Source organism: Schistocerca serialis, chromosome 7, assembly GCF_023864345.2.
Source record: "Schistocerca serialis cubense isolate TAMUIC-IGC-003099 chromosome 7, iqSchSeri2.2, whole genome shotgun sequence".
In the NCBI taxonomy this organism is placed as follows: Eukaryota; Metazoa; Arthropoda; class Insecta; order Orthoptera; family Acrididae; genus Schistocerca; species Schistocerca serialis.
Window position 1 is genome coordinate 628,249,427 of NC_064644.1, and position 20,385 is coordinate 628,269,811.

Here is a 20,385-nt window from a genome sequence, read left to right on the forward strand (position 1 = left end):
GACAAGCAGAACGATATTTATGCCCGGTGCTTAATACCTGTTTGTATCACTTACAATGCTGGTATTTATGAATTTTTTAGCATTTGACTCCGGAAAGACCATTTTTCTTTGTAGTGAGGTCTTGCCAACAGCAAATTTTCTGGATGGAAAGTCGCTCAATCTGCTCATATACTTTAAAATTTAAAAGTAAATCTAGCAATGCTAGAATGTATACAAAATACTGGTATACCCATTTTCAAGTTGTTGTTTAAAGATTCGCGACTTTTAAAACTTACGTAGATTATCTTTTTGATGATAGAACTTTACGTAAGAAGTTATTAAGAACATTCCGAATATCACATGACGAACAATTGAATGACTAAAGCAGTGTTATCAACCCTCATTCATTGACACATGTAGTAAATTCATCGAGGCAGAGAAGTCCAGAGCTGTTGTAAAAATTTCTGAAATTAAAAGTATGTATTACCTGATGAATGTATTATTTTGGGGTGAAAGAACACAATAATTATTATTTTTGGAATGTAATAATTCACTATGGCTTCATTTTAATTCTAATAAGTTTCACATTGTAATGAAACATTGTCTAAATGCCTCTCTCTCTCTCTCTCTCTCTCTCTCTCTCTCATTTGTTATAACTTACCGCTGTTATATTGTATTTGTATTGCAGTCATTACATTAAAATTGGCTATATAGATTCTACAATTTATATTATTATGTTATTGCTAAGAATTGATTTAAAGAATAAACGTATATATTTATTTGTAAGATTTTGTAAATTTATACCACTGGAACACTTTCAAAATATTTGATTGCGTAATACTGCCAATAAATACAATGACTTTCTTTCTTCTGTTTATAATTGTAATAGATGTTGGACACTTTGACTCCAAGTATGTTATACAGAAACGCAGTGATTTTTTACAAAAGGCAAAACTATGTGTTCGAAGAATTGTGGAGAGGAGGGTACGTGATGTATTTTAAGTAGGTTATAAAGAGTAACTATAACAACAAAAACAATAAATTATTTGTGATTGGCAAGCTTTCGGAGCCAGTGGCTCCTCCAGACAGAAGCAATGAATGGGAAGGAAGAAGGGTAAAGGAAAAGGCCTGGAGAGTTCCAGGAAAAGGTGTAGATTTTGGAAAAGTCACCCAGAACTGTGGATCAGGGGAAAAATAGAAACGACACATGTCATGTACCAGCTATTATGTAAACACTGTTCAGCTTTCTACATCTGCATGACTACCACCAAATTATCAGTTAGGATAAGTGGGCATAGGCATAGTGTATATGCTGGAAACTCACAATATCCTGTTGCAGAGCATGCTCTACAACATGGCATATGTGACGTCGGCACTTGTTTCACCACACATGCCACCTGGATTCTTCCGCCAGACACCAGTTTCTCAGAACTCCGCAGGTGGGAACTAGCACTACAACGTGTCCTTGGTTCTCACCACCCACCTCGCCTTAATTTATGTTAATCTCTCCTGTCTCAGCTTTTCTTCACTGTAATTACTCTTTGCTTCACTCCGTTTTAGCTTTCTACATCTTTCATTGTCTTTCCCGTCTATTTTCACTGCCCCCTCCCACAACTGTTGCATACAATACACTTAGCTTCTCACTCTTATCAACTCATATACAGTTTTAGTAGTAATCTCTGTCTTGCATATTACCCTGTCTTCCACCTTTAAGCTCTCAGGTTTCCGAATCTTGCCCGATGCAGTCCCCAACAATTAGTCTTTCCTTCTCATCCTGTACGGTAAGTCACCCATGACCCACGGTTCTGGGTAACTTTCTCAAAATCTACCCCTTTTCTTAGACCTCTCCAGTCCTTTTCCTTCACCCTTCTTGCTTCCCCTGCAACCCTTCAGCCTGAAGAAGGAGTCACTGGCTCCAAACGCATGCCTATCACAACAGTCTTTTATGTGTGTGTTCTGCCACTGCTTGGTGAGTAGATTTTTTATCTATCCAATTAAATAATTTTATAAAGAGTATCTGTGTGTGATGTTTTTATTGGTATACAACTTGTTATAAACAAAACTTATTTTTACCATTTAATATGTTTCCAGATATTTACCAGTGGTAAAGATGAAATTGGGTTTATTGTACTTGGTTCTGACAAGACACAGAATCCACTTGATTACCCAAATGTTAGTGTGGAATTTCCTCTTGCACTGCCTACATGGCAGATGATATCCTTTGTGGAGAAATCTTTACATGAAAGTGAAATAAAAACAGATTGGATAGATGGTGTTGTTGTTCGCATGCGAGTCTTGAAAGATGAGTTAGAGTAAGTATTTAAAGCTGTCTGTTTCATGACATTCCTGGAACATGTTCTATAATGTGTGTTACACAAATCACAGTGACATAGTTGTGACTTTATAAACATGAATCAATATGTTTTTGTAATGAAAAAGAACCAGAAGGCACAATACCTGCAGAAATAGGAAATTTTTTTGTGTGATTTTACTGTATGAATGTTCTGTACAGTTTTTCAGCTCAATAATTAAGGAGGTATTGATACAAGGCTTTGCCAAAAATCCATCTGTCACCTACAATTCCAGCCCTGTCACTGGCATTCCCTAACCCACAATATGAATGGGCCACCATGAAAGCAGACACATCATTGTCAAATTCACCGAAACTACTGCATAGCAATTTACTTGAGTATGGCTGCTGTTGTGGTCTTCAGTTTGGTTTAAGCACTGCGTCAATACCTTCTCTTCATAGCACTCGGAGGTCGTGATCTGCGACTGTTTTTACAAATGGCAAGAGAACTTTTCCTCTAGTTGCTTGTTTTTCAGTGACAGATGCAAATATTTTAGAATGTAGTGCCTTACGTATATCTGTTAGAATAGCCACAAGGTCTGAAAGTTATTTTCAAATGATTGAGCTCTTCTACAGAGAATTGAAATTCACAGATTCTTCCAACCTGGTCCACCAATGTCTTACATACTCCTCTTCCTCCATGGATTGTTTCCAGCATTTTGACATGAAACATTAGGCAGCAAAACGTGCCTTATAACCAAAATCTAATGAACATATAATTAAATTAACCAAAGATGTAATGTTGCACTCTCAGGTAAGACTGATCTTGAATGCAAAGCCACAGTGGAAATTAAATATCCGCTGCAACATTCATCTCACTTTTTGTTATTGAAATTATTCACAGTGCCATAGGGAGGACTGAGTTTATGTGTTTTATAGAGTCAGATACACGCTGTGGCACAGGGTGCTGTCCGTTATTCTCCTGACTATGATGTCCAGGAATGGTAGTCTTCCTTCTTCTTTGGTCTCCATAGTGAATTTGATTTAGTGGCGTGTGGAGTTCAGATGTACAAAGAAGTCAAGAAGGTTGTCTCTTCCATGAGGCCAGATGACAAGTGTGTTATCCACATAACAGAAGAAGAAGAAGAAGAAGAAGAAGAAGAAGAAGAAGATGGATTTCCATTTGGATGACATCAGGGCCTCTTCCTCGAAGTGCACCGTAAACATATTCACAATCTCTGGTCAGAGTGGGCTGCCTATTGCGACTCCATCTGTTTGCGGGAGGGGGGTGTGCCATGAGTCAGTGAAGTGGGAAAGTTGACCAAGTAATATGCGTGACATGTCATACCTCGACCAATATTGAGAACAGAATAAAAAATTCAGAGGCATTACTTTTCAGCACTCCCATGCATATTCTGTATGCAAGAAAAGCTTATGGAGCAGGTTTCTCATTCAGAAATTCTATTTCAGTGTTGGTTGTTTACACGAAGACCGTGTTAAGCATAATGGAAGAAGGAGAAATGTTTATCAGCATTCCAGATTTGGCAGTGGCAGGCTCATGGTCTGGTGAGACTCTGGTTTATTGTTTCACTATATTGCTGCTTGCATTGCTCAGAATCTCATTTTGTGCGAACATAGAATTGGAAGGTTCAGGAGGGCCATGTTAAATGCCTTGCAGGGCCTCAGTAGTGCCACCCAACTAGCACCTGAGAGGGCAGACAAGTGTTCGCTCATGTGATGCCAACAGACCTGGCCGGATTGTACCTGTCATTCTCATGCGGGTCCAGCTTGTGATGTGATGGTATGGGGTGCAACTGCATACATGTCACAACCTCTGGTTCACATAGCCAGTAATTTGGACAGCAGCCATTGCATTTTTGTTTTGTTAAGGCCTATCGCTGTGCCCTATTTTCAAGGGCTCCGTGATGTTATCTTTTAACAAGATAATGCAAGACTACACATCACCTGAGCTGTACTGAGCTACCTCGATACAGAGAGTGTTCCATCCAGCATTTTCTTCAAATCTGTCGCCTGTGGAGAACGTCTGTTCACAGGATGCCAAGAGATGGGTATGCCACCAGTCGCCAGCCACCAGTCGCCAGCCACTACAGTTGAAGAACTCTGACATATGACATACAGTTGAGTAGCATGAAATGATGTACCCATGGCTGTAATCCAACCTCGATTTGAAATCCAGTGTGATGAGAGCTGTTCTGCTGTTCCAGTTTCAATACTGAAATTCATATATTATTTTTATGCTATCCTAACCAGATTGGACTGTGGTGTCATACAGCACAAAATATCTTACAACGTGTTGAATCAGTGATGAGAAGTGTAGAACAGCCAGCAGGGGAAAGACGTTGGCAATGAGACAGCTTTTATGTATAACAGCAGTACAGTGTTTCACAGTGCATAATGCTTCTGCAGATTGAGAACAAAATGTGTGGTTTGCTGTCATCCATTTTCACAAACATAGCCTTGAAAAATAATGTTGACATTACTGTGCATTTCACTCTGAGGCATATTGCACTCTGAGAATGTTCATCGAATTCAGTTACTTTGTATTATATTTCAGTAACAGTGACATAATAGCAAATTGGACTGTATGAGTTTTTATGGATTTTTTTTCCAGACACACACTACCATTTCTTCAGATTTATTTAATTTGGGTATAAATCCTTTCCAGTATATATGCTGTACACAAAATGTTGAACATAAAATGTAGCTATTTGCTGATTTAACATCTTGCTGAGTATACCGGTACAATATTTTGTTGTAACAAATAGTTCAATGTATTTTACACACTTATAAACTTATTTATACAGTTATAGTAATTTATACCATTACATTAATGTTGTACCTTAATGTTCTGGAAGACGATATTATAAGGAACCTCATACTTTTCCTGGATGATAGAGTTGTCTATAATGAATTATTACCCGAAAAAAATCTGCACAAATTTGAGTCAGGTCATAACATTTCAAATTGGTCCAAAGATATGTAAATTGGAGCACATCACAAAACAAATAAAAGACAGTATTATATGACTACATTATCAAATAATCACAGTTTCAATTGGTCAACTCATACAAATATCTGGATGAAATGAAATGGTGACATAGACTGACTTGTAGGCAAAGCAGAATGCAGACTTCAATTCATTGGTAAGATACTGGAAAATGCAATCAGTCTATAGAGGACATTGCTTACAAAATACTTGTGTGGCCCATTCTAGAATATTGCTTAAGTATGACCCGTAACAAATAAGGCTAATGGCAGACATTGAATGTATACAAAATAGTGTAGCATGATTGATCATAGATTTATTTGATGCATGGGAGAGCATCAAGAAGCTACTAAAAATTGTAAATGCCAGACAAGTGAAGATAGATGCCAAATATATGACAAAACCTAACTTATGAAATTTCAGGAACCTGTATTAAGTGAGGTATTTAGGGATTATACAATAACCGCATATGTATCACTCCTATAGGGATCATGAAGGCAAGATTAATTACAGCATGCACAGAACCATTTAAAGAATCATTCTTCCCACACTCCACATGAGCATTGAATGGAGAAAAACCGTAATGTGTGGTACAACAATGTACTTTGTCGTACAACCCAAAGTGGTTTATACAGTGTGCATGGAGACATGGAATCAGTTGACAGTAGCTGGGTGATGGTTCATATTGATTCCCATTTCCCTGTTGCAGTAGGTGATCTTATGCCTCTAATTATTTTTCCATTGCTATCTTAACTTTCAATTCAGTTTATTAACCCTTCTTATCTCTTTGTATTAGGGCAAATGTACAGTTAACTTTTAAGGAATTTGTATTTTCAATTTATCAACTGGAGTTTTGTTTCATATGCAGCAGCAATGTTACAAATTATTTGTTTCAGTTTCTTTAGAATAATTTGCTGTTTCACGGGTGCCTTGAAGAAAATAAAAGATCTCTAAAGTGTCTTAATGACAACCGATGGCCTCATGTTGACAAGACAGCTGGTTGCCTTGCAGAGGGCAGGGCTTGATGGTCTGAACATCAGCTTAGACACCCTGCAGTCCCAATGCTACAACCAGATCATGAGGAGGAAAGGCTGGGAGCGTGTCATGGCTGGCATAGATCTAGCCTTGCAACTTGAATACGACCCTGTGAAGGTATTACTAGTGCAGCTGTCATCGCTTGCAGACTTTCATAAGCAAAAGATATAAATCTGTTGTTAAGAATATCAATACAAGAATCACCATTTTAAAGCAGTACGCCCTCACCCTCGCCCCCATCCCCGCTCCCACCCTCAACCCTGTCTCCACACTGCAGCTGTAAGTGAAGGAAGGTATATTAAGACAGAAGAAGTAAATTTTAGCTGACGATGCTAACAGTTTCGTAGTTTATACAACATAAAAAAGTATGCCTTGCAAGTTTACCAATTAAATATCTTATATTTTCCTCCCAAGAGAGTCTTATGAGACTCAAGATCTTTACAGTTTCTCTTTTTTTCTTTTGTGTCTTTAGTTTAAAATAAGTTTCCTCTATTGTGGTGTTGTTTTGGAAAAAATACTCGATTGTTTGGAAAAATTATTCTTAATTCTGTAGTCACATTTTTGTTGTGTCTAAGTATTACTGGTTTCAGTAGCAAGTGCCAGCATCAGTTCATCTTATTATCAAAAATTTCTGTGGAAAATAAAAGCTGACCACTGTGGCCGAGCGGTTCTAGGCACTTCAGTCCGGAACCGTGCTGCTGCTACGGTCGCGGGTTCGAATCCTGCCTCAGGCAGGGATGTCCTTAGGTTAGTTAGGTTCAAGTAGTTCTAAGTCTGGGGGACTGATGACCTCAGATGTTAAGTCCCATAGTGCTTAGAGCCATTTGAACCATTTTGCAAAATAAAAAGCTTCTGTACAACTGCAAACTAGACATACCATTTTCAGGGTGCAGTTCACATCTATTGAAAGCACAACAGTGACCTTTACTTTTAGTAGATAAGACACCTACTGGGGTAAGTGACTTGATGACTGCACACAAGAAGTTGTCATTTATTCCATATGTAGCTACCATGCAGACTCATATTTTGTATTAGTTTGTCCTCACTCTTCCAAAAGGTTAAACCTTGTCTCTGCAGCCACAGCTTCCTCTCTTCAGCAGTTGTCTTCATCTCCATGTGTGAAGAAAATCCCATTCATTGATCATATTGTTTAAGTAGGATGTTCTCACTCATCCCCTTGTTTTCTTACCTACGATCTTGCCTTCAGAAATGTTTTTTAAAAGATTATCGTCTCCAGTTAAGTGTCCAGTGTATTTTGCTTTGCTCTGGCCTATAACTTTCAGTGGTTCTTTCTTCTCTCCTATTTCCTTTAATTTTTCTGTCAATGCAGCTAGTTCTTGTACTTCTCCTCCAGAACCACATTTCAGCAGGTTTGAGGCGAGCTTCCTTTGGCTTTTCTAATGTACAGATTTTGCATCTGTGTGTCAGAACACTCCACACAATGGTCTTTACAAATATTTTCTTAATGTGGAAGCTGATATGTTTATTCAGTTGCAGCTTCTTCTTATTTTGGAAGGAACTCTTCACCTGTGCTATTCTTTTCTTGAATGCCTTGAAATATTGATTGTTTTCTTGCAAAATGCTACTGAGATATTGAATTTCAGTTCCTTTCTTGAGTTGCTCATTGCCTGTTCTTGTGTCAGTCCTACCTCCACCTCCTTTCTTGTCTGTAGCCATAACTTTTGTCTTCTTTGTATTCATTTTTAGCTTTAGTTTTACCACTTCTTGATTTAAGGCCTGAAACATTTTATTTAGTTCCTACTCTGATTTACTATTGCAATGTCGTCAATCTGCAGTGTATATGCATGCAATTAAGTTTCCATATCGACATCATGCTCCAAAAACCACCTAACTGTGTGTGGCAGGGGGTACGTCTCATGCCACCAACTGATCCCCTCTGCCTTGTTCCACTTGTGAACAGTGCTTGGGAAGAATGACTGTTAGTACGCTTCTGTATTATCTCTAACTTCTCAAATTTTCTTCTCGTGATCATTTCGTGAATTGTATATGAGAGAAACTATTATGTTGTCAGACTCTTCTCGGAAACTACTCTCTCGAAATTTGGGTAGTAAATCTTTCTGTGATGCACGACTGCTCTCTTATGGCATCTACCACTGGAGTTGCTGAGCATCTCTGTAATGATCTCACAGCGACTAAATGATCCTGTGACAAAACACTCCGCACTTCGTTGGATCTTCTTTCTCTCTTCTGTCAGTCCTACTGGGTAAGGACACAGGGGTAATTTACATTCACTTAAGATTCTTCCTGTGAATCTTAGTCTGGCATCTGCTTTTCTATTGCTGTTTTATGTGGTCATTCCACTTTAAGGTTGCTCTGGATAGTTACTTCTAGATATTTTATGGTAGATTCTGTTTCCAGCAATTTGTCATTAATAGTGTAGTTGTACAGTATTGGATTTCTTTTCCTGTGTGTGTGTGTGTGTGTGTGTGTGTGTGTGTGTGTGTGTGTGTGATATGTTACATTTATTTATGTGCAGGGTCAACTGCCAGAGCCTGCATCATTCACCAATCCTCTGCAGGTCATTGTGCAAATTGATACTGTCTTCTGTTGTTGCTACTTTCTGATGGACAAGTGTAGTACCTGTGAACAATATTAAGGAGCCTCTGACACTTTCTACTGGATCATTTATATACATTGTAAATGTAATGGTCCTATCACATTTCCTTGGCGTATTCCAGAAATTACCTTTTGATTCTTGTCATCTTTTCTTTGTTGTTGTTATTACTTCCTTGATGAACATATTAAGGAAGTAAGGTGATAGAAGGCGCCCGTCTCTCACTGCCCTTCTGATTTTCCTTCTTTCATATCCGGTTCAGTACTCTGACTTTTGTATATACTCAAAATTAATCATCTGTCCTTCCACTTTGGACATTACTTTAAGGAATGATGATATAATGGTAATCTGTTTATTAAACAATATTTTAACGATACACTATGCTTTCTGATCATATAGTGGCTTGATGATGGAATTTGATACTGAAATTAGTAATCATTAGACAAAATAAAAGTGAAGCTATAATAAAAGAAAGTAATATTTTGGATCATGTCAGTTGTTCCAAACAACAGCACGTCAGGAATAGGTTCAAATGGCTCTGAGCACTATGCGACTTAACTTCTGAGGTCATCAGTCGCCTAGAACTTAGAACAAATTAAACCTAACTAACCTAAGGACATCACACACATCCATGCCTGAGGCAGGATTCGAACCTGCGAACGTAGCGGTCACTTGGTTCCAGACTGTTGCGCCTAGAACCGCACGGCCACTCCGGCTGTCCAGGAATAGGTACTAAATTACTCACATAGTGTATTTAGTGCACAGTGCAGAAAAAGGCAGTGTCCAGAAAAGTAAACAAGTGTAAAGGCAAAAGTTTCATGACAGGATGTTGTGTCACCATACTTGGAAGACAATTATAGCCAAAGACAGAAATTTAAAAGAAACTGGCTGATTTGAGCTGCGGAGACCTAGTCGAGGATTCTCAGTAGATAATTGTTAGCACAGTAGAATTTATAAAGAGACAATGTCAGTTCGTGTCAGGGAAGGTTGATTGGTAAGTATCTATCAGCTTTCTCATAAAACTCACAATTTGAAGAATACACATCAAGGAAAAAGTAGAAGTCCAACAGTGTCAAATCTAGACAATAATATTGATCATCCAACAGTTTTGCAAAATCGCCAGTTGTACTTACTTTACTTACTTACTTATTAACTTACTCAGATTTGCTGTGTACCATACAAGGAACTGGTTTCCACTAGTTCACTCGATCAGCTGCCAAGTTCTCACCTTCCTCCAAGTTTGTGTCCATGCATTGAAGATTCATTGCAAAAGTTCCAGGTGTTAAAAGGTCTTCCTGTACATCTGTATCTGTCCATTGATTTCAACAACAGTGTTGATTTTGGGATTCTTCCACCTTACATGCGAAGAACATAACCTGCAATCCTCAGTCTTCTTTCAACAATAATTTTGTGCAGGCTGTGTAGACCTCGTATTCTCAGCACTTCATCGTTTGTAACTTGGTTGGGTTAACATCTTCGGAATTCATCTCTAGCATTGTTGGTGAAAAATATGGAGACTGTGTGCTGATTTTACTGACATTTTCCAAGTCTCACACATATAAACAATAAAGGAGTACAGTCAAAGCTTTGTTGGCATATTACAGACCTAATTGCCATATGGACTGATTTTCCAGTTCTGCTGGTGATTTCTGCATCTGTGACCTCATTATTACATATAAAGCTACCGAGATATGGCAATCTGTCAACATCTTGTAGTATCTTCTATTGCACTGTAATCGGGGAAGAGACAAGTAATTTCCACTTACTTTGCACATTCTGTTTGCCTTATCCCTATTAATTTTCAGCCCTACACAATAGGGCATTTAATGAGAAAGCAGATAAAAATTAACTTGATGCCTTCCAAGGAGACGGTCTCTACTTAGTCTCTACTCCTTCAAGTCTGTCTTTGTAAGTGTAGACCAGACAGGGTTTAAATTCAGAGAAATAGTATCGACATCAATTAAGAGATATATACCAAATAAATTGAAAGGATACCAAATAAATTAAAAGGGTGGTGCACAAAATATGTCAAAACTCAGCTGCAGAAGCAATGAAAAAAAGCATGTCAAAATTTAAAAGAATGCAAAATCTCCAAGATTAGCGATGTTTTACTGAAGCTCGAAACTTAGGGTGTGTTTCAGTGCAAGATCTGTTTAATAGTTCCCATAGTGAAACTTCGTTTTGAAATCTGGAAGAAAATCCAAAGAGGTTCTGGTTGCATGTGTAGTACACCAATGGCAAGACACAACCAATACTTTCACTGCGCAATAGCTGTGGTAATATTACTGATGACAGTGCTACTAAAGCAGGGTTACTAAACACGGATTTCTGAAATTTCTTCACCAAAGACAACAAAGTAAATATTGCAGTATTCAAATCAAGAACAACTGCAACTGTGAGTAACTTAGTAGTAGCTCTCCTCAGTGTCATAAAGCAGTTATGTTTCTTTCAGAGAATGCTGATACAATAGCTCCATTAGAAATCATATATAGCCCTGGAGATTCTAAAAGGTATCAGATAGATTATATAATGGTAAGACAGAGATTTAGGAACCAGGTTTTAAATTGTAAGACATTTCCAGGGGCAGGTGTGGACTCTGACCACAATCTATTGGTTATGACCTGTAGATTAAAACTGAAGAAACTGCAAAAAGGTGGGAATTTAAGGAGATGGGACCTGGATAAACTGAAAGAATCAGAGGTTGTACAGAGTTTCAGGGAGAGCATAAGGGAACAATTGACAGGAATGGGGGAAAGAAATGCAGTAGAAGAAGAATGGGTAGCTTTGATGGATGAAGTAGTGAAGGCAGCAGAGGATCAAGTAGGTAAAAAGACGAGGGCTAGTAGAAATCCATGGGTAACAGAAGAAATATTGAATTTAATTGATGAAAGGAGAAAATATAAAAATGCAGTAAATGAAGCAGGCAAAAAGGAATACAAACGTCTCAAAAATGAGATTGACAGGAAGTGCAAAATGGCTAAGCAGGGAGGGCTAGAGGACAAATGTAGGGATGTAGAGGCTTATCTCACTAGGGGCAAGATAGATACTGCCTACAGGAAAATTAAAGAGACCTTTGGAGATAAGAGAACCACTTGTATGAACATCAGGAGCTCAGATGGAAACCCAGTTCTAAGCAAAGAAGGGAAAGCAGAAAGGTGGAAGGAGTATATAGAGGGTCTATACAAGGGCGATACACTTGAGGACAATATTATGGAAATGTAAGAGGATGTAGATGAAGATGAAATGGGAGATACAATACTGCGTGAAGAGTTTGACAGAGCAGTGAAAGACCTGAGTCGAAACAAGGCCCCTGGAGTAGACAACATTCCATTGGAACTACTGATGGCCTTGGGAGAGCCAGTCCTGACAAAACTCCACCATCTGGTGAGCAAGATGTATGAAACTGGTGAAATACCATCAGACTTCAAGAAGAATATAATAATTCCAATCCCAAAGAAAGCAGGTGTTGACAGATGTGAAAATTGCCGAACAATCAGTTTAATAAGCCACAGCTGCAAAATACTAACACAAATTCCTTACAGACAAATGGAAAAACTAGTAGAAGCCGACCTTGGGGAAGATCAGTTTGGATTCCGTAGAAATACTGGAACACGTGAGGCAATACTGACCTTACGACTTATCTTGGAAGAAAGATTAAGGAAAGGCAAACCTACGTTTCTAACATTTGTAGACTTAGAGAAAGCTTTTGACAATGAAGACTGGAATACTCTCTTTCAAATTCTAAAGGTGGCAGGGGTAAAATACAGGGAGCGAAAGGCTATTTACAATTTGTACAGAAACCAGATGGCAGTTATAAGAGTCGAGGGACATGAAAGGGAAGCAGTGGCTGGGAAGGGAGTAAGACAGGGTTATAGCCTCTCCCCGATGTTATTCAATCTGTATATTGAGCAAGCAGTAAAAGAAACAAAAGAAAAATTCGGAGTAGGTATTAAAATCCATGGAGAAGTAATAAAAACGTTGAGGTTCACCGATGACATTGTAATTCTGTCAGAGACAGCAAAGGACTTGCAAGAGCAGATGAACGGAATGGGTAGTGTCTTGAAGGGAGGATAGAAGATGAACATCAACAAAAGCAAAACGAGGGTAATGGAATGTAGTCGAATGAAGTAAGGTGATGCTGAGGGAATTAGATTAGAAAATGAGACACTGAAAGTAGTAAAGGAGTTTTGCTATTTGGGAAGCAAAATAACTGATGATGGTCGAAGTAGAGAGGATATAAAATGTAGACTGGCAATGGCAAGGAAAGCGTTTCTGAAGAAGAGAAATTTGCTAACATCGAGCATAGATGTAAGTGTCAGGAAGTCATTTCTGAAAGTATTTGTATGGAGTGTAGCCATGTATGGAAGTGAAACATGGACGGTAAATAGTTTGGACAAGAAAAGAATAGAATCTTTCGAAATGTGGTGCTACAGAAGAATGCTGAAGATTAGATGGGTAGATCACATAACTAATGAGGAAGTATTGAATAGGATTGGGGAGAAAAGAAGTTTGTGGCACAACTTGACCAGAAGAAGGGATCGGTTGGTAGGACATGTTCTGAGGCATCAAGGGATCACCAATTTAGTATTGGAGGGCAGCGTGGAGGGTAAAAATCGTAGGGGGAGACCAAGAGATGAATACACTAAGCAGATTCAGAAGGATGTAGGTTGCAGTAGGTACTGAGAGATGAAGAAGCTTGCACAGGATAGAGTAGCATGGAGAGCTGCATCAAACCAGTCTCAGGACTGAAGACCACAACAACAACATATAGCCACTTATTTGATAAAGATCCATACCTAGAGACTGAAAAGTTGCTCAGGTCACACCAATGCTCAAGAAAGAAAAGAGGAGTAATCTACTAAATAACAGACTCATATCACTAATGTTGATTTGCATTAGGATTTTGGAACATATATTGTGTTTGAATATTATGAATTATCTCAAAGATAATGATTCATTGATAAATAGCCAAGATAGATTCAGAAATATCGACCTTTTAAAACACAGCTAGCTCTTTAGTCACACAAAGTAATAAGTGCTTTCAACTGGGGATCTCAAATTGATTCCATATTTGTAGATTTCCAGAAGACTTTTTGAAACAGTTCCTCACAAGCATTTTCTAATCATATTGTGTGCCTGTGGTGTATTGTCTCAGTTGTGCAACTGGATGTGTGGTTTCCTGTCAGAAAGGTCACAGTTCATAGTAATTGATGGAAAATCGTCAAGTAAAATAGAAGTGATATCTGACATTCCTCAAGGAAGTGTTATAGACCACCTGCTGTTGCCGATCTACATTAACAATTTAAGAGAGAATCTGAGCAGTCCTATTAGATGATGCTATCATTTACAGTCTTGCAAATCATTTACTGTCTTGTAAAGTGATCAGATTATCAAAACGAACTGCAAAATGATTTAGGCTACCTATCCTTATGATGCAAAAAGTGGTAACTGACCTTAAATAATAAAAATTGTTATGTCATCCTCATGAGTAGTAAAAGGCATCTACTAAATTTTGGTCACATGATAATTCACGCAGATCTAAAGGCTGTGAAGTCTACTGAATACTTAGTAATTACATTTACAAATAACTTAAATTGGAATGCTCACATAGATAATGCGGTGGGAAAGCAAACAAAAGACTGTGATTTAATAGTAAAACATTTAGAAGATTAGGATTACTAAAGAGACTATCTACAACTATACTTGTCTGTCCTCTTTTGGAGTATTCTGCATGGTGTGAGATCCTTACCAGATATGACTGACAAAGGACATCATTTAAAAGTTCAAAGAAGGGCAGCTCATTTTGTATTATTGGGAAACAGGAAAGTGCATGCCACAGATATCGCATGTGAATTGGGGTGGCAGTCATTAAAGCAAAAGCATTTTGCTGGAGCAGGTTCTTAAAATTTCAATCATCAATTTTCTCCTCCGAATGTGAAAATATTTTGTTAGAGCCCTCTTACATAGGGAGAAATGATCATTGTAATAAAATAAGAGAAATCAGAGCTTGTACGGAAATATTGAAGTGTTTGGTTTTCGTCAAATGCTGTAGGGGAGTGGAATGGTAGATAAATAGGTTGAGGGTGGTTCTCTGAACCCTCTGCCAGCATTTAATTGTGAATTACAGACTAGTCATGCAGATATAGATAATGTAGATAGGCTTTCAATATTGTGCACTGATTCTCTAATTTTATACATTGCTCAAATACTTTCGTGGCGCTTTGGAGTGACCCCTTTAAAATAACACTTTACCAGTCTTCTTAATATTTATTTTGGTAACCAGCTTGATAAGAAGTTACAACAATACTCTCTTATTACTCCCCAGTTTTGGGTTTTATTAATGAACAACATCGCCACAGTGTTCCATAACAATTACGGGCTGAAGTTTCCTGCTGATGGAACCAATATGATTTTCTGTGTTTCTGAGCATACAAGTTGTGTACGCTGTTTAGAGTCTGGTGTATGCTGAATCAAATGTTTTTAGTGTTGTGATCTTCCATCTGATGATTGGTTTCATGGAGTTGCCCATGCTAGCTTATCCTCTGTGACCCTCTTCACCTCTGCGTAACTACTGCAGCGTACAATAACTTGAACTTGCTTACTGCAGTCAGTTTTTGGTCTCCTACAGTTGTTACCCCCATTATATTCACAGATGACCACATATTGTGGAAATTGCATATTGTAATGTAGGATGCAATAATAACATACGGAAAGTTTCTGTTGAAAATTATGAATTATTTAGGAATAAAGGAGATGGCTCACCAAAAGGCAGAAGCACTGTCTCATCGATAGGCACACGAACAAAAGGTATGTAGAATGAGATTTTCACCGTGCAGTGGAGTGTGCACTGATATGAAACTTCCTGGCAGATTAAAACTGTGTGCCGGTCCAAGAGTCAAACTTGGGACCTTTGCCTTTCGTGGGCAAGTGCTCTACCCTCTGAGCTATCCATGCACGACTCACGACCCGTCCTCACAGTGTTACTTCCACCAGTACCTCGTCTTCTACCTTCCAAACTAAAAGGTATGTTACTTGGCGAGCTTCCAGAATGCACTTTCTTTTTCTAGCTGTAGGGAAAACATGCGCGCGCACACACACACACACACTCACACACACACACACACACACACACACACACACACACACACACACACTCTCACATGCGCATGCATGTCTCCTTATGCTGTGGTCGCTCAACTGCCAGCTCTTTACTGGCCCACGGTGAGTGTTCTGGAGTGAGGTGGGGCTTTAGAGTGGGGTAGGATGGGGTGGGTTGAGGCAATGTGAGAGATGGAGAGAGATGGGAGGGGTTTGGAGGGAAGCATTTAGTGGCTCGTGGGAGAGTGGGGAGCCATCTGTGGGCTAGCTAGGGGTGCAGGTAGAGGGGTCAGGCGCCAGACAGCTGGGCACTCATAAACTAGGGTGTGACGTGAGATAACAGCACACAACTAGCTGATTAGCGAGGGGGGGAGAGAGGGGCGTGTGTGTGTGTGTGTGTGTGTGTGTGGTGGTGGGGGGGGGGGGGGCTGGGAGTTAACTTGGATTTAGGCCAGGAAGCAAAGGATGTGCTGTAAGTATGGCTACGAAAGTTGAATATTCTTAAATAAGATCAGCTGGTGCCAATGTATTGGAAAGTAACTGGCACACAAAGTGCAATTGTGGAGCCTTTTTCTTTAAAAATTTTAAATAGTCTGCAGAGCAAATTGAATTAGGAGGATCAGGCATTTGTGTGGGTCTAGGAAAGTAAATTGTAGAACCAGATAAAAGGCGCACAAGACAGGAGGTGTACTACTACTCATCACTGCTGTATCGTGCTACTAGTACGTGTCAGTGTGAGTGCACCGAGAGTGGTGTTGCCGTACATGCGTCTTTAAATTGGTCACCGACTGATCATTGCATGCTGGCTGCTGGATTCTGTCTCTGGGAGCCAAGCGTGCGGCGCGGTCCCTGCCATGCCATCTGCTGGTGACTCGCACATATATTAGTGTGGAACAGTGCTGACTGACTCTCTGTGTGATTCTAGTTTGTAATGTGCACATCAGTGTTCTGTGTCTTGTTGAGTCCTTAGAGGCATATTGTTCAGAGGTTATTATTAAAGCCATATTTGTGCGACTTGGATCACACTTCAGTAATTATTTATTTATTTATTTCTTGTTCCATAGATTCAGTTAGTGAGTCAATCACAAGGATATGGAACGTGTCAAATTGTACAGGTTTCAATTTAAACTATACAAGGGCAATTCAATGGCAAATTGTACATAGTTTAAGTAAGACATACTATAAATACAGTAACAGATACAATGTCAGCTAGATAACATAACAACCATTTGACAGAAAAAGGAGTTTCAAATAAAGGTTAAAGATAAGAGCACAAAGTTAAATCAGATATTAGGCCTACAAGAGTAAATACATGTACAGCCAATCTGTTGTTACAAAAAGTGTGCTAATGCCCAAATGCACAATAAAATCAATTGAACTACTTCTAGACACAATAAGTTTAGTGATGGTATACATTTTCTTTCAGGTATTCATCCACAGTATAATAAGATTTCTCTGTCAGGTAATCTTTGAGAACTCGTTTAAATTTTGGCAGTTCTGTATGAACACATTTGATATGTAGTGGTAGAGCATTGAACAGCTTAATGCTGGAGTAGTAAACTCCTTTTTGTACCAGAGTGAGATGTTTCATTTCTAAATGTAGATTGTTTTTGTTTCTGGTTTTATAACCATGGAATTTACTGTTGTCTTGGTAGATGGAATAATTTTTGCACACAAAGGTCAGCAAGGAAAAAATATACTGTGAGGCAGTTGTTAGGATACCTATCTTCCGAAACAAGTGCCTGCAAGAGTGTCTTTGATGGACCCCACACGTTATTCTGATTGCTTTTTTTTGGATGGTGAAAACTTTTTTTGCAAGTGGTTGGTTCCCCCAGAATATGATAGCATATGACATCAATGAGTGGAAGTAGCCAAAGTAGGCAACCTTAATAGCGTCAACTTCAGCCACTGAAGAAATTACCCGTAGTGAAAATGTTGCCGAGCTAAGTTTTTTACATAGATGAAGAATGTGAACTGACCAATTAAATTTACTGTCTATGTAAGCACCCAGGAATTTTGTGTCTTCAACTTTCTGTATTGGTTGATCTCTACATTTTATGTCAATTTCATCGGGATTACTTTGTGATGTATGGAACCTCATATAATGAGTTTTATCTGCATTGAGTGAGAGACCATTTGAGGAGAACCAATTTAAGCTGTCATTAAAAACAGTATTTGTAGTTTTTTCAAGATCATGATCAATCAAATCGTCAATTAGAATTGTGGTATCATCGGCAAACAGGGTAAATTTGCTGTTTGTCTCAGAACAAAGAGGAAGATCATTAATAAAGATGAGGAAAAGCAGTGGGCCCAAAATGGAGCCTTGAGGCACACCACACGTTATCGTGCCCCATTCAGACGAGGCAGGTTCTCCAGAAGAGCCATTTAGCATTACAGTCTGCTTCCGATCCTGTAGATATGATTGTAGCCACAAGCCAACAGTACCACCTAAACCATAGTATTCTGCCTTTTTCCAAAGAATTTGGAGGTTTACACAGTCAAAGGCTTTCGTAAGATCACAAAAAATACCCACTGGAGATATTTTTTTGTTAATGGCTTCCAAAATTTGGTCGCTGAAAGGGAATATTGCATGTTCAGTACAAAGACCGGCACGAAAACCAAACTGATTTTTGCTTAAGATACTATGGAAGTTGAGATGGTCTACAATCCTCCTGTGCATGAGTTTTTCTAGAATTTTCGAGAAGGTAGTTAATAGGGATATTGGGCGATAGTTTGTAACAATGCTTTTATCCCCTTTTTTAAAGAGAGGAATCACTACAGCCAACTTAAGTCTGTCAGGGACAATCCCATCTTGTAGGGATGCATTGTATATGTTGCATAAGACGGGACTAACAAATTTATAACAGTGTTTCAGTATTTTATTAGAAATATTGTCCACACCAGCAGAATTTTTGTTTTTTAATGATCTAATTACTCTTATGACTTCGCTTACAGTAACTGGAGATAAGGATAACTGTGGGATTCTGTTGCTAATAGCTTTCTGTAGGAGGGACAATGATTCTTCCATAGAACCATTACAGCCTGTCTTCTCTGCTGCTCTCAAAAAGTGGTTATTAAATATTTCTGCAACCAACTCAGGTTTCTTTATGATACTGTCCCCTGTTTTAATCTCTACCTGAGACATGTTCCCTGTTTTCCTGCCAGTTTCCCTCTTTATTACATTCCTTATAGTTTTAATTTTATTTTCTGAGCTTTCAATTTCTGATTTTATGCACATACTTTTAGATTTATTTATAACCTTCTTGAGAATGCTACAGCAAAGTTTGTAGTGTTGTCATTTCTTTGGATCATTACAAGTCCTGAGAGAACTGTATAACATCCTTTTTGTTCTACAAGATGTTGTTATCCCTGTAGTGATCCAAGACTTCTTGGCATTGCCTATATGACTATTTCTAACTACTTTTTTTGGGAAAGATGGACTCAAATACAGACATGAATTCATTTAAAAATGAATTGTACTTTTTGTTTACATCTGTTTCCCTATCAACTCGGCTCCAGTCTATCTCTTTTAGGCTATCATTGAATTTTTAAGGCCCTGTTCATTTATTATCCTAAAAGATTTCCAAGAATGCTCGGAACTGTTGCACACACTGATGTAATTGAGCCTAAGCAATTGACCACCATGATCAGAAAGGCCAAGGATTGGATGTACAGTGATCTCATTCCATGTAGACTTATCTATAAATATATTATCTATCAGACTTTTACTGTTAACAGTAACCCTAGTTGGGAAATCTACTATTGCCATCAGATTATAAGACTCCATTAAATGTACTAAATCAGTTTTACTATTGCTCTCATTTAGGAAATCAACATTAAAGTCACCAGTAATTATCAAGTTCTCGGACTTTGAGTACAGTATGGATAATAAAGAATCTAAGTGCTTAAGAAATACATTCAAATTCCCTGAGGGAGATCTATACAGTGCTAACACTACAGCCGTGTAGTCATTTACAGTAATCTCAACACCACATACTTCAATTTGTTGCTCTATACAATGGCTCTTTAAATCTAATGCATTGTAAGATATGTAGTTTTTTACATAAATTACCACTCCACCTTTTTCCATGATGGTTCTTGAGTAATGCGCTGCCTGGCACACAGTATTACTTGGTTAGTACATCACCACAAACATATGGACCGGGACTGTACATGCTTTGACAGTTTGCTACGTCTCTCTCTTCTAGGACTGACATGGTAGCTGCCTTGCATTTCTTAATGACTCTGACCTTGTCAACCACAAACCGAATCTTAGTACAGTCATGATTTCCCTGAAGAGATTACATGACAGCAGAGACTTGTAAAATTGTGTTACCCATTTCTCTAGCCAGTGAAGATTCATTCTATACCTTCAGATACAGTGTCATGTAGGAGTAGAAC

At 38.5% G+C, this 20,385-nt stretch overlaps 1 protein-coding gene across 4 annotated transcripts in view; it reads left to right on the plus strand.

Annotated features, from left to right (window-relative positions):
• LOC126412549 (molybdenum cofactor biosynthesis protein 1-like) overlaps nucleotides 1–20,385 on the plus strand; it is a 289,749-nt gene that overhangs the window by 142,633 nt on the left and 126,731 nt on the right. The window contains exon 2 of one of the 4 annotated variants that reach the window (XM_050082198.1): nucleotides 6,173–6,428. The exons of the other annotated variants lie outside the window; for them this stretch is intronic. Coding sequence (XP_049938155.1) covers nucleotides 6,240–6,428 — 189 coding nt within the window. The 5' untranslated portion in view covers nucleotides 6,173–6,239. The remainder of the gene's footprint in view (nucleotides 1–6,172; nucleotides 6,429–20,385) is intronic. 4 annotated transcript variants of the gene reach the window in all.